The sequence below is a fragment of the Aythya fuligula genome, chromosome 5 (genome assembly GCF_009819795.1).
Source record: "Aythya fuligula isolate bAytFul2 chromosome 5, bAytFul2.pri, whole genome shotgun sequence".
Taxonomy (NCBI): Eukaryota; Metazoa; Chordata; class Aves; order Anseriformes; family Anatidae; genus Aythya; species Aythya fuligula.
Genome location: NC_045563.1, coordinates 55,757,325 through 55,772,576, shown reverse-complemented (window position 1 = coordinate 55,772,576; position 15,252 = coordinate 55,757,325). Strand labels below are relative to the sequence as shown.

The 15,252-nt window shown below is 33.9% G+C and overlaps 1 protein-coding gene across 2 annotated transcripts in view; it reads right to left on the bottom strand.

The window, feature by feature from the left end:
- LUZP2 (leucine zipper protein 2) overlaps positions 1-15,252 on the bottom strand; it is a 184,474-nt gene that overhangs the window by 92,464 nt on the left and 76,758 nt on the right. For both annotated transcript variants that reach the window (XM_032188988.1, XM_032188990.1), the window contains exons 3-5: positions 14,010-14,080; positions 11,222-11,303; positions 2,853-2,915 (exon numbers count right to left, since the gene is read on the bottom strand). In XM_032188988.1, the coding sequence (XP_032044879.1) occupies positions 2,853-2,915; positions 11,222-11,303; positions 14,010-14,080 (216 nt within the window). The remainder of the gene's footprint in view (positions 1-2,852; positions 2,916-11,221; positions 11,304-14,009; positions 14,081-15,252) is intronic.

Here is a 15,252-nt window from a genome sequence, read left to right as displayed (position 1 = left end):
AATAAAAAAACATTAAATAGGCATAGCTATTAGTTCCTTCTCCACACACCAGGCTACAGCACAGGACTAAGCAATCCTCTCAAATCAAATCTATCTCATGGCAAGTTTATTGATTAAGTCAACTTAGGTTGGATATTAGAAGAAATTTCTTTACTGAAAAGGCTGTGTGGCATTGGAATAGGCTGTCTTTGGAAGTGATATAGTCACCATCTCTGGAGGTCTTCAAGAACCATGTAGATTTAAAACTCAGTAGCATGGTTTAGTGGCGGACTTCAGTACTAGGTTAAAAGATTGGAATAGATGATCTTAGAGCTCTTTTCAGACTTGAATGATTCTATGATTCTAAGGAAAGCATTCTGGAGCTTCTGATTTCCAGGCCACTCTAGGATCATATCACTTCTTTAATCACAAATACTGTTCTGTATTTCCTCCTAAAATATATGCAAAATAAACAGTGCCTACAATCTTTTCCTACAGTTGTTAGAACATCTAATAAGATGACAACATAAAAAATGAAAATATTTCAGATAGTTTGAATAAATTAAAAACAAACAAAAAGCATATAACTTATGCAGACTTTTCCAGTATTTATCTATGTGAAAGTGTTTGGATAGAATGCATATACTATACCCGAATGGAAATACAATCAGTATTTACATTAACCTTCACCTCTCCCACTCTCCTCTTCATCCAGCCCTCTTCTTTTCCAGCTTCAGCTCATTGCTTTTCCAAAATATATAGGCATATAAAAGCCTTGCAAAAGCCTAAAAATAGCACTTGATAACTTCTCATGCAATTTTATTATCAGAAAATACTTACTAAACCTCAAGACTGAATTCTGATCATCAAACAATCTCGCCAAGGCGGTACCATCTACCCTAGGTGAATTTTAACTAGACATTAACTTCCTTTTATGAATGTCCTATTAGAGAGTCAAAAGTTTTCCTTTAGTTGGTGCACATTATGCAGACTCTCTATTCATAACTGGAGCTACACCAGATGTGGGTTCATTACTCATGTTCAGATTCTCTCTTACGAATATTGTGCAAGCCATGCTACAATTTCCCTTGTGACCCTTAAATTGAAAAAAATAAATTCAATAACGCTGTCTTAGTGCAAGAAGTACTTTCCAAGCAGCATACTTTTTTTTTTTCTTCATTTATAAAGTTTAGCATTTTGAAGTAGACAAAATATGTATTTAAATGTGTCAATATTCAGGATGTGAACCTAAAGAAGAATTTTAAGTGACAACCGTCCAGAAATCATATGATATTTTTCCACATTCAGTTAAGATTACAAATATTGTCCTACAAGAATGGCACAATCGTACTTTTTTACTTGTTTCAAGTATTCATTTTTCCATATAAAGTGTTTTAAAAGTATGTATATGTGATCCAGTCCCTGGGAAATATTTTAGTACTATTTCCTAGAAAGAGTTGTTCACATGCAGCTTGAAAATGAAGTCTTCATAGAAGTGCCAGTGGCTGACAAAGATCACCAAACAAATATAAGCCAACATAAAGTTGAACTGTATGTTGCCGTCTTTGCTTTGAAAGAAGTGCAAGTGCAGAAAAATCATAATTCAGCAAATTAGTCTCATTGCTGTACAATCATATATATATATATATATATATATACTTGTGTACTTAATCACTTTTTTCTGCTTCTCCATTCCATCCCTTTCCCCCCTCCCGCATCATCAGCATCATCCATATTAGCTCTTTTCTCTTTTTGGTATCTAGAGGACAGTAAAATTTGTACAATGTGCATAATGAAAGTACATACATGTATACTCTATTTGTAATGCTTATATAGCAACAGATTTAGGTAGCACATGTGCTATGAGTTTCTGATGCTTTCCACAAAGCAGGTGTCATGTGACTCAAGTTTAGAATAGAAAATGTTGATGTCTCTATTAAGTGGAAATAAACAAAACAGAAACATACTGAAGTTTCTTATGTTCTATTATTTTATTTCCTCCGATAAAAGCTTTTCTACCCATGCAAATTAGTAAAACAAAAAGACAATAAAAACAATTAAAAGACAAAAAAAAAATAAATAGCCATTCAGGACTATATTCCTATTGTAGAGATTAAGCCCAGCAGTTTCTCTACCAAACTAATGAGAAGAACCCCATTCTCATTTCAACTTGATCAGAGGAAAAATACCTATGGATAGGGTACTCCAGGATACTTCATAGGCTACAGCATCAGTCACTAATCTAAATAACATTCATTGTTTCCTGTTTTATCTTTCCACCTTTACTGTCAAGAAGTTTATTTTTAGGCTCATGCAGTGCTTTTGAATTTATACAAATATGATAAAAGCTTAGGATACTATCCTTGGGTAAGTTTAGCACTCATAGCATGCTTTTGAAAAACAGCTACCCCAAGTCAAAACCAACCTTTCATTTAGATGTGGATTAAAAGAGAAAATCATCATCCACTATTTTTCATCCTCAGCTAATAAGCAGATATATGTATGGTATGAATTAAAAAACTGTATTAGAAAATAAGATGGAAATCATTATAATTCATTTTATTAGATCATTCAGTCTAAACTTATTTTTTTACACTCTTAAAATACCACAATGTTATAAGTAAAATTAATTTCTGTGATGAAATATAGTACTTATTGCTTGATATTCTGCAGAGGCTGATCACAGTAAGTACTGAAACTTCCATCATTCCACAATTCTAATGCAAGAGTAGGATAAATACTGATACATTTCATTGCTTTCTCTGTTGAATATTTGAGTAAAATCTTAAACATATTCAATAACGGTCAAAACCTGAAACGTATTTTCAAATATCTTCTTGCATCTATTGTTGACAATTCCATGTTCCTCTTACCTCATTTTGGAGGTCACGGATCATTTTGCTTTTCCTTTCCATTTCAGTCTTCAAAAAGTTAATCTAGAAGTTTTAAAAAAATTCTGAGTAAGTTTTTGAAATGTAGGTAAACATCATCTCAAAGTTTTTTTTTTTTTTGTTTTTTTGACCTTATTAATGGCTTAAAAAAATACAATTATATCTGGCCCTAACAAATAGTGTTCTAGTATCTTAGAAAATTATTGTCAGTCAATCAAATTGTCACAGTCAAATAGGTCACAGTTATTACTGATAATCTATCACACACTATCATATGTACTATGAAACATATAATGAAAATAATGAAAATAAGAAAATAACTCCATAATAAGGCTTTGTACCAGTAGATATAGTATTTGTCTTTTGCAGTGAAGTCCCAGGTGATCTTAAGAAAATTAAAGATTTTAATAAAAATATTATCTGACATTGTAGTCTATAATATTTTAACCATCTAAGAACACCACATTTATAACAGCAGGTTTCTAACAGTTACTTGATTCAAATGCTATGCTACTGGCCCTAACAAGATGAAGTTCTCAATTCCCATCAGACTGATATGTGGAATAAAGTGTAATTTGTTTATATAAAGTGTTTTAATTTGGTCCTTTGTCCTTTTTTATTTCAAACATTTGTCTTGGGAGGTAAAACTTTCAATCTCAGTTTATCAAAGAGTTTACAAATCAGCCGAAGTTTCTCTTAAGAATGGACTTTCATCTGGACTTAAAGAACATAATGGGAAAAAGGAGATAGTGATTATAGGATTAAATCAACACGGTCTCTTTACTGTAAGGTATCCACAAGCATCTTCCTTCATTTTGCACAATTCTCATGCTTTTATACTCAATACCCCATTCATTATTCTCTCCACCATTGATCCAATGCTCTACCTACATTCCTGGGAAACCACAGCACATCTGCCACTGCAAGAAACTTAAGAAAAACAAAATCTCAGAAAAAAAATTACTTCAAATGTTGAGTTAGGCTACAAATAAGCTGACACGGAACAAAGTTTTGAATATGATGCAGATCAAAAATGACAGTCAATCTGTGCAATCTGTCAGTTGTTCATGTCCACACTCAAGCAGGTAGATGTCAGTAATTTAGCCATCCCTGGGCTTGACATCACTCTTATCAATATCAAAAGAGAAGTTAGAGAACACTATCACTTAAGAGAGAAAAGTCAGTGGGGGGTACATGAGACTGACACACATAACAGAGCTTCTTTTTTAAGTGCTTCCCAAATGTTGTCTAAATAATTAGGTAGGTTATGGAAACACTATGTACAGATACCAGTGAGGATCATGTTTTAACAGAAGATTTGGTACTTCTCTAGCGATTATGTCTGCAAATAATGAAATTTGGTCTATGTACAATGTATAATAAATAACAAGTTTTTGCACAACAATAGAAGTCATAGTCTAAGTATGAGGTCAGGATTAACTGAAAAAATAAGAAATTAACTATTCACATGATACATTTTCTGCTGTTTAAAAGATTTGTGAACTACCATTTTATGCTTACAAAAATATATTGCTCTGTTAAAGAGCGTTCTTTTTCTTCACCCTAATTCTCAAGGGAATGCTAATATTCCTTCAGAGCATATCACTTCTATCTAAATATGAATATATATGAAAAAGCAGAAAAGATATGGTAATGGACTTACTGACTGTGCTCTCTGTACATAGCCTGTAAATATAAGTTCGGTTCTTCCAGTGAAAAGATATCTATGACACCCCCAAACTGTTAATTTAACTAACAAGTTAAACCAGTAATTTACGTTAATTGCTCCTCACATATACATGCATCTGATATCACTTTTACAGACATTTTAAATAGTTCTAACTTACACATTTTCATTAGTCAAGTAAGCTAAAACTCTAAGAACACTCTTTTTTTTCAAAGCTTTATTAAACTTTTTTTTTTTTTTAATTATTATTAAGCGGCATTAATTATGAAACCATTCATTTTTGCTTGCATATCACAGCAGCATTTTTAGAGCTCTTCTACTAAATCTCTAACAGCTGAAGAGCCACTTAGTCATAATGTATATCGGTAGAGAGCTATATAGGAGGGATTTATATGGCATGGCTACTAGAACTACTACAGAGATAATCTATCTATCCATTTAAGTACATCTATGTCTATAATTTCATGCTTTAAGGCAGATGAGGCTGTACCAGATTATCTGCATGATGCTTTTAGTCAGTCCCAAGGACAGGGAATAATAATTTTGCTTCAGAATCTGAAGTCATAATGTACAGTTTAGGGGCAAATTACAGTGCGCAAACTGCTTTTCAAGAACAAGTTTAAAATTTGGCTTTCAGTCTCCAAATCTTGATAGCATAATACACATTAATAAGTTTTTAAGCTCAGCTTTAACGTAAACATACACAAACTGAAAACAAACAAACAAACAAACAAACAACAAAAAAACTATGAAACTTTCTACATAGAGTCACAGAATGGGTTGGAAGCGACCCTTCAGGATCCCCTAGTTTCAACCCTGCTGCCATGAACAGGGACACCTCCCAACAGACCAAAACCCCATCCAACCTGGCTTGGAATACTTCCAGAGATGGGGCATCAACAGCTTCTCTGGGCAACCTGTTCCAGGGCCACACCACCCTCTTAGGAAATAATTTATTCCTAATATCTAACCTAAATCTACCCTTATTTAAAGCTACATCTTTTCCACTTCCTACCTGCTCTTGTTTCTTGCTTGACATTCAGCTCTTTCTTAATGTTGGCTGTCTTTAATTACTATCTAGCTGTAATTATGAAAATACATAATGAAAATGGATTGGCGTTCTAAGGCTGAACTTTGCAATATTAAGCAAGGACACTGCTTCTGTCTCCTGGAGACAGACATCCAAGGTACTCAGAGCTTTGTGTGCTTCAGAGCTCATTATGTTTATTAAAGGCAGCAGCTTCCATCCAGTAGCCTTTACTCACAGCAGTCTGTGACCTTGAAACGTTCAAATTAAATTTTCCCCTATCGAAATACAGAATGCTTTAGCAGATGGCAGTGATCTAATTCTAAGAGTCAGACAATAGTTAGTTATTCACTACAGACGAAGGATGAAGGAATACCAATATAAAGTCATTACTGCACAGTCAAAGCTCAGCTGTACACTTACTCGCTTACCTCCAGACATCTTGTACAGTGTTCAGGACTAAGACCTGAACATTTAAGATAAGACTGAAATACACCAATACTTAACTACTTCAGTAATACTTCATAGCCCTAGTATACTCATTATTCATTTTCATCATCTTATTTTCAAATTACTGTAGGAATTGATTCCAAAAGCCAGAGAGAATGGATTACGCTATTACATTTAAAAAAAATAAAAAATAAAAATCCCACCTTTGGAAAAAAGTGTTTGGCAAAGTGTTAAATTCTTCTGAAAGCAAAACTAAACATACTTTTTTTTTTTTTTTTTTGCCTATTAGAATTTCTTCAGTGAATGTAACTTTTAAGTTGTAAGCTGTATTTTAATCAAGAAACATTTTTGTCAGAGACATTTAGGACTTGGACCTGTCATAAGAACTGTTAGTGAACAAAACACATTCAGGTGAAATGGATGTCTTATCTTCTTATGAAAAGCATTGTAAGCATGAGTTGAAGATAGCTTTAAAGATTCTTGTTTGTCAGTGAATCTCTCTGAAATCCATTTTGCATGTTCTATTTGTATTTTACTACTAAGAACATCCTACTGATATCAAATTAACCATATCATTGTTTATTTTTTGTAAGTCAGGCACAATCTATTACCTAATTCTAATTTTTCATAGTGAAGACTGAGAAGCTGGAAAAAAAAGATTTTATGCTGACATATTTTGTGCTTTATTTTGACAGACTGTATGACAATTGTATTGTCAAACAAGTCCGTCACCATGTCTTTTTAAAAATTGTTACCATGATATAAAATAGCAGCAGGAACAAAATGAAAAATGCTTCATCTACCTACTGTTCTACCAGAAGGTGTGTACTACCTTAACTGTTTTTTTTTTTTTTTTTTTTTTTCTTCCCATCCTCAGTGTCATTTTCCTGTTTCATTCTTTACTTTCTCACTCATCAAGAACAGTCTATCTCATTTTGTAGACTTTGAAGTTAATGGAAAGCAGCTTTGAAATTTTTTTTTCTTACTAAAAATTAACTGTATCATCAAGAATACTAATAGTTAGTATGAAGCACAGTCAAGTGAAGAGCCCTTGTACAAAAAGTTCTCAAGAGCTTGTTAACCTAGTGCAGAGATACAGAATCACTACAAACCTATGTATTCAAGTTCAATGAAAAACTGTTCACTGTAACTTGTAAGTTACATAAATGTGTAATTTGTCCTCTGTTTCTGTTAACAAAAGCTAAAACTGGTCCGTGCTCCCTAATTATATTTCTTGAAGAAGTAATTCCACCTCTCATTAACACATAATTTGACTTTATTAACTGCACTAAAACCTATTCTAAACTGCATTGGTAATTATTAAATGCATACCAAAATGCTCTATCAGCCTTCTACTAGTTGGCTAAAGAGGCCAACAGGTTATATGGGTATGTCCTATACAGACAGGACATTTTGTATATGTATTGTACACCTAAATCTGGCAGAATGCTCTTAACAAACAATTTTAGAAATGAATTTTGAGAGAAAAATCGATAGTTATATTGTGAACTGGCTGGTAGGCAAGAGAAGCTCCTCACAACACAAAACATTCTGTAAGTCTGCATTTGACCTTGAACTTTGCAACACAGGACTATTTGAAATTTTTAACTATCCCCACCACAACACTTTTCCTCTGCACATTTAATTATCCTGGATAATTAAATTAATTGAACCTAATTCTGCCATATAATTTATAGAAAATAAAAAAAAAAAAAAAAAAGAAAAAAAAAGCATGCCCTAACATGCTTGGCTTCTCTAATCCTCAATAGTTAATAAATAAATAAATAGATAACAAGCTAAACATGCACAACAAATTTCATTACATTTGTGCTATCCTTTATAACTGTTGCTGACAAATCATTTGTGCAAATGGTAGTGAAAAGTGTTGCTGTGTGTTGCACAAGATTTGGTTCTAAAGTTCAATGCATTGCTGTAACATCTTTTTTCATTTAGTTTTCTCCAACCCCTTCAATACTTTCCAGGTTATTTTTCATGTAATTTGACTGATGTAATCCTTCTAAATTCTTGCATACACTTTTGGATTTACATAATTGAGACAGTCATTACCATCACACAGATCATACGTTCCCCACTGAACATATACAAACAATTAACATACTGTAAGCATTGTATTATGTCTCCTCAAAAAGAGCAGAAAATGAATATATATATATATATATATACAACCATTGTTTTCTCCAGTGTTTAATGCAGAAGGCTTTGAGAAACGTACTTCCATTCTTATTTACTCAGATAAAAATCAATATGTAGTTCACCGAGTCCTGTAGAATAAAATGTGCTTAAGTTTGATTAGAAACAAGACTCACAATTCATTGAATTAGAATTAAATTCAAGCTCCCATCCTCCAGCTAGGCTTGCCTTGAAGTACCTAGACTTTCTTTCAAAGCAGTCATATTGCTTTCAAAAATACAGGAAACAGAGAAACCATCTGAACACTCTGTGACAGTAATAATATTTATTTCCATTTCTATTGCAGCTTTCATCTGAGGACCCTGAAGCACTTTTTGAATATTCATTCAGTCTCACTGTATGGGTGAGTTTCATTATGTACATCGTACCCTGTGGCATAAAGAAATAAATGTCACAAACCAAGGAGCCAGCACTGCTTTCCTTAAAATCGATGCCAGATTTAATACTCTATTATTGGCAAGTTTTAGTATACAGCTCAAGAGTTCAGTTTCTCTAACCATCTGACAAGTCCAAGTTCATTTCTATTATCAATTCAGGAAGTGTATTTTTTGTGTGTGTGTGTGTGTGTGCGTGTGTGTGTTTTCATTGTTGTTATTTCGTTTGTTTGTTTGTTTTCCTGCAATGGATTTGTGCTCTTCCCAAGTTCTATGCTGGAGGCTGAGTTTATGCAAGGCACTGTTGCTCAAGGTAAAAAGATAGCATTACATCATAAAAAAAAAAACCAGAGCCAATAATCCATTCACTACAGCTGAGATTTATTTAACATAGGAGGATTAATTTTCAATATCAAAATCCAATATAGAGACTCAAAAAAAAAAAAAAAAAGTTTTCCACTCTTAATTTGTAGGGCTAGAATTTGCTCTGCCACCAAAGTGTCAGTGCATCTGGAAAAGACAACTTTGGAAAAGCATGTTTTACATACTTATCAGAGAGGATTAAGTTCTAATTTCTTATTTCAGGACAATATATCTTGCCTTAGTTAAAAATCTTAAAAGAAGCACAGATTTATATACAATATATATAGAGATTTATACACAATATATATATATATTTATATATTATAATATATATATAATTGTATATATAATATATACATATATATTATATATGTATATATTATATATATACATATATTATTATATATATTATTAATATATATATTATGTATATACACATGCATATAGTCTTCCCTGATTACCAAGAAAGATCCAAGATGCTCTTTTCAAGGTTCAATTCAGCATTCGGTTTACTGATTTTCTCCTGATCAAGAACAGAGGGGGGATTTTTTCTCTGTAGAAGCCTACAAGTGTCAGCAATCCAGTAATTATATGTTGTGGGGCATGAAGGAGCAGGTAAAACAGTATCTTTACCCTTCTGACTTCCAAGCATAAAAGGGGGGGGGGGGGGTAGCCACTTTCAATAATTATCTCAACTGAAAAAACCTGCAAGAGAAATACTTACCTCAAAATCTACCTTCTTTCTAATTAGAAGGGAGCATGTAAAACTATTATATATTATAAACACATACTATATATTTAAAACCAAAATACATCATGACCCATATAAATGACAATCCAAAACTATATGGAAATTCAGGTTAAGCATTGATGTTATAAATGCTTAACTCTATAGTGAAGACTTGCATGTGCCTTCCCAGCTGTAGCATCTATGGCAGGTCCTTGTTGCATCCCAACTGCATATCAAAAGGTACATTACACAAAACTCCAGATCCTAGTGTCTACTAGGAACTCATATCCTACTTGCATGAGCCTGAAAATGGGAGTTGTGCTTTCGATCCAGCTGCCTTAAACTAAGAATCCAATGTATGCCACTTTACATCTAACATGTAGACCTCATATGACTACCCACCCTGGGTCAATTACTGAACTGGACCAAAGATCTCTTTTTCAAGTAAAAACATGGTAGGCCTATCCATTAGCTTCAGTGGGAGTATCATTAGTTCTTAAATAATTAAATAATTAATAATTAAAATAATAAATTCATATCTTGTTCACCAAGGACATAAAGCCCCATAGAAAACAAAGTAAGGTGAAGGAAGGAATTTTTAAATATTTGTTAAATTATTTAATTCTGTTCAAACCTGTCCTGGTTAAACCACGACACACCGCTGTTTCATGAGCCCGAAAGCCAGTAAAATATTACCAAATAAATTAGCAATTATACAATATGAAACTAAAAATAGCTCTAGAAAACCTTCTAGCAGCTTGTTTGTAGGCCCAGAACAAGAATCACAGAACACGATGTCTGAAGGAACATCTGGAAGTTACTTAGTCAACTTATGCTTGGTGATCTTGATGTTATAGCAATACTACTGATGAACCTAACAATATTCACCTACTTATAGGTAAGCATTAAGCAAAGATAGTTTTTATTTTTTTCCCATGATAGCAAAATCTGGCTACTTACATGTATGTCCCATAGCATTACAGTGCTATACACAAATCCAACTAATCCTACTATTTATTTATTATGCTTATGAATTATCATGCTTATGAATTAAAGCACGAAATCTTAATGGGACTTACTACCTCAGTGTAGTGAGGATTATATCTACTGTGGTCAAAATCAAACTTTCTGCTGTTTATTTTCTTGCTGAAAATCTGTAGCAATTCAAAAAAAATCAACGACTGTATGACAACATAAATTGGTATAGATGAGACATGAAGGTCCATAAAGGTAACCTCATAAGTGTAAGGACTTAGTTCCAAACCTCTGAGAGGAGGTACATGCACCTAAATCCTACAGAAATTAGTGAAGATGAATATCTTAGGGTTTGACTTTCACCACATCCTTTCTTCTGAAGCTTATAGAGTACTAACATACTTGAAACATAAGATACTTTTTTTAAATTTTTTAATGTGCAAACATATTTGAGATTACAACAAACTCTTGAGGCAGGAGGTTTAAAAAAGACAGAAGAAAGAAATAACGGAAGAGGGACAGGGAATCACTCACGGTAGCTTGCTGCTTTTCTGCTTTCTCAGCTGCCTCATTAAGCTGCTTTTGAAAGGCCTCCTGGAGAGACTTCATTTCTTCCCTAGTTTGTTGAAAACACAGAACACAAACTTCATCACAATTATCCATTAAGAAATTATTCACTTTCAAGAAAAGACACCTTTAATTATTCAGAGTAATGGAGAGATGTGCTGTATCTACAGGTGTTGCTAATAACACTACAATGACCCCATGAACTGTAGTACCAATGCAAGACAAATTAGCTACGATGGAAACTGTCTACACCTTTCACATCTACCAAGCAGCACGCTGTGCAAAACATCTGCCACTGCATAATTTCTAGCAAGAGATTGGCACAATAAGAGCAAGAAAAGCAGGATACTGAAAATACACTGAACTGGCACCACACTAATATCAACAACTTGTTAAAAAAGTAATAAAAAAAATACTCTGATATAATTCAGCTTTCACTTGGCTCTTTCTAGAGAGAAACAAGAGGAAATTCAGTAGAAGATTCTGGCATACAACTGAACAAGAGAAAAAAATAACTGTTTGGACTGTTTATTTGAATCAAAAAAGCTTTGAATTACTGATTTAATCAGAAAATGTCTCCAAAGATGATTGCAGCAAGCTGAGATCCTCTGCTGGCCATCTCTTTGTACCTACATGATACATTTTGGAGCTGTTACAAAGTACCAGAGTGACATGTTTCCAAACAGCTGCAGAGCATTATCAGTGCTGCTGCTTGCATGGATAAACCTCCAGGAATATTGACCAACATAGAACTGGGTTTATATAACATAGAACTGGTTTTATATACAGCTGATAATTAAACCCAATGAAAAGTAAATTGGAGTGGAAGGCTTCAGACAAGAACAGAATTTGTGAGCTGCTGTTTCTTAGCTGACACCTCTATTACTTTTGCAATTTTGGGAAGGTTGGTACAAACAGATTTGATTGAGATAGTGACTGAGCAGCATGAAACCAATGTATCATCAGCACAGTACAGCTCTGTTTATTGTATAAACAGATGTGATCATTCCAAAATGTTGATGGTGTACAACAATAACAAGACTGGAGACACCGTAGTAAGTGACCAAATTTTACTTGCAACTTGAGAAGTACTGAAGAGCTCACACAAAAGGAATGAAAAAAAATCTAGTGTGAAGTCAGCAGAGCTAGCACAGGCCAAGATTTTAGCACTCCAAACTTTACTGTATCATCCATCACCACAGGAAATAATCAAAGCAGTGCCCACAGACCAGACAGAGCTCACATTTGTCCAAACCAAGTTGATTGTAAGATTAATATTGTAATATATTTTGGATTGTGATTCAAATACAGCACATTTAAGTGGAACCCTACGTTCACTGTTCTTGACTTACTGCAGAAGTTTTGCCTGAGTTTCTCAGCAAATAAACTGTGACCATTTGTTAAATTCTGTGAGGGGGATTCCTTTGAACGTTGTTAACAGTTGCTTCTTATATTGGACTTCCATAGCTCTCATAGTAAAGTACAGTGAGCTTGTAAACAGTTTTCAAGTACCCACAATAGTTCCAAGGCATTTTCTTGAAGCATATATTAAAAGCCTTTTCTTTACTGTAGGTGAGTGAGGGTTGCTCAGTAGCATCCTGCATGTTGCACTGATTCCCAGTCTGTCTCTGGGAATTGCTGCTGCGCAGTGGTATACTCAGTAGTCGATACCCTTAGAAGCACAAGTCCACATTTCCTTTTGGATGGACTTAGGGACCAAGGGGAGATTTAAGACAGTTATTACGAAAATAACTTGGGAGTATATGACTAATGTATTCAGTTTTCCCTTAGCCCACTGGATTTTCCTATCAGCAACTCAGAACATCTATTCACTGAGTAGTCTTAATACTTGTAAATAAATTAATGTCACTACTTTATAAGAGTTGCACAACAGTCAAACCACTGCAAAAACACAATTATGTATGAAGGATAGAGCCCATGGCAAGGGCAGCTATGGTGCTGAGAAATATACCTTTCAGTTGTATCAAAGTCATATAAGTGTTTAAATAAGATAATAGCTGAGCTAAATGTATTAATCATTTAATAGATTCATCTGGAATATCTGAAAGATTCTGATGTATGTGATCCTTCTCCATGGAAGTAAAAATACAAAGTTCTGTGGTATTTCATTATGGCTTCAATTTGTTTTGTATTGAAGAACTGAAGGTTACTTCTGAAGTAACTGAAGGTTACTTGTACTACAAGCCTTCTATACAACAGTGTAATTTTGTATGTACTTCTACTAAATGCAGTATCAGCAAAAAAAGGAATAAAGAATTTAAGTATTGCATTTCTATCAATGAAGGCAGTAGGCACTGTACTTCATTAAGTTTTTAATATATGTCTTTCTCTCTAGACATTGAGAAACATTGTTTCAGATGAAGTGACAGCTCTCTATATTAGTTATGTTTGAATTCCAATATTTAAGAGAATTAGGTCACAGAGTGCTGAGAAATAACAGTACTAACAAATAGAAATTGTCATGTAGAAGGGTCAAAACCCTTTTCATTAGCAGATATCTCACTGCAGCATTTTAATGCCTTTTCCTCGTATATGTCCAATATCAGCTTATATGTTATTTGTTTTCAAAATTTCCCAGAATAACATTCCTTGCTTCTATTTTACTGTTACTCTTGTGATCAGCAGCACCCAGACTACATTAGCGTCTATAATTTAAGGCAGAAAGAAGGATGGCCTTCGTAATCTTACATCTTTTTGTCTAGAAAGGAAAGAAAAGGAAGAAGGTGTGTCCTACCTTTGCTTTTGGCCCAATTCCAGAAGTTTCTGCACATCACCTCTGGCTGATGCTTCATCACTTTTCAGAGACTGGTAACAAAGCAAGAAACAAATTACCAAAGAGATCTTGAATGCTTTTCATTTGTGAAATGATTAATTGGGACCTCTTTCATAAAACATTCCCAGTGAATTACAGGTATTAATGAGACAAGGTTACAAAAGGAGAAATAGCCTGACTTTTCAGCCTAACTCAGCACTGCTAACTGAACACCTGTTGTGTCTCAAGTATTAGGTGAGAAATGATCACATAATATAAGTTTAGAAGCCAACAAAAAAAAAAAAAAAAAACATTAAGAAGGCAAGACAAATGCAAGTGTGAGTACAAAATATAACACCAGAGACCTCTTTGCATCTCTGAAGCATTAAGTCTAAAATACCTCACTGTATAATTTTGCTGAGTACTACCTTCAACTTTGCTGCATTAAAAAATCCCATTCTAAAATAAAGTAGCTTCATGGTGAATCACATTTCTATAACAAATAAGAAAAAAAAAAAGTACAATAAAAGAAGGATTGGTAAAGTACTTAAGGCAGCAAGGGACAGGGGAGGGGGAGTAAGAAAATGTTCTATAGGTAACAGTTCACGTTAATTAGAACCAGAGAAATCTTGTAAGATGATATAACACAATAATGTACTACAGTATATTACTGACACACAGTACCCATTTTTTCTGTGAACAGACAGCAGGATGCTACACCATACATTTTTTCCCAGCAAGCTTATACCAGGTAAATATTATAAATATTATAAATATTATAAAGGTAAATATGCAATGTCAGAAAAATACCATCCATTAAAAAGGCATGTAATACAGGGAAAAATCTCAACTTAAAGGGAGCCTGAATGTTTTCACTAGACCAGCACACCGTATCAGTCAAAGACAAACAAGCTCTTGAGTGATCATCTGGTGATTTCAGTACTTCGGATCCAGAGCAGGATCTTTACTCTACTTTTCACTCTGATGTGCTGATTTGACTGTGAACTTAATCTGACTATTGTCCTTTCAGTTTATGTACAATACCCCCAAAATCTTCCAGGTTAAATGCAGAAGTGTCTCAGCTCTAGTTGGCTGACTGCCAGCTCATCTAATACAATTTATCAGTTGAACTTGTAAAGTAATCCCCTGCAGTAAATCCAGTGACTCTGCGTAGATGGCATATCAGCAAGGTAAAGTCAGCAGCTACACTAGGCTGTGTATATGC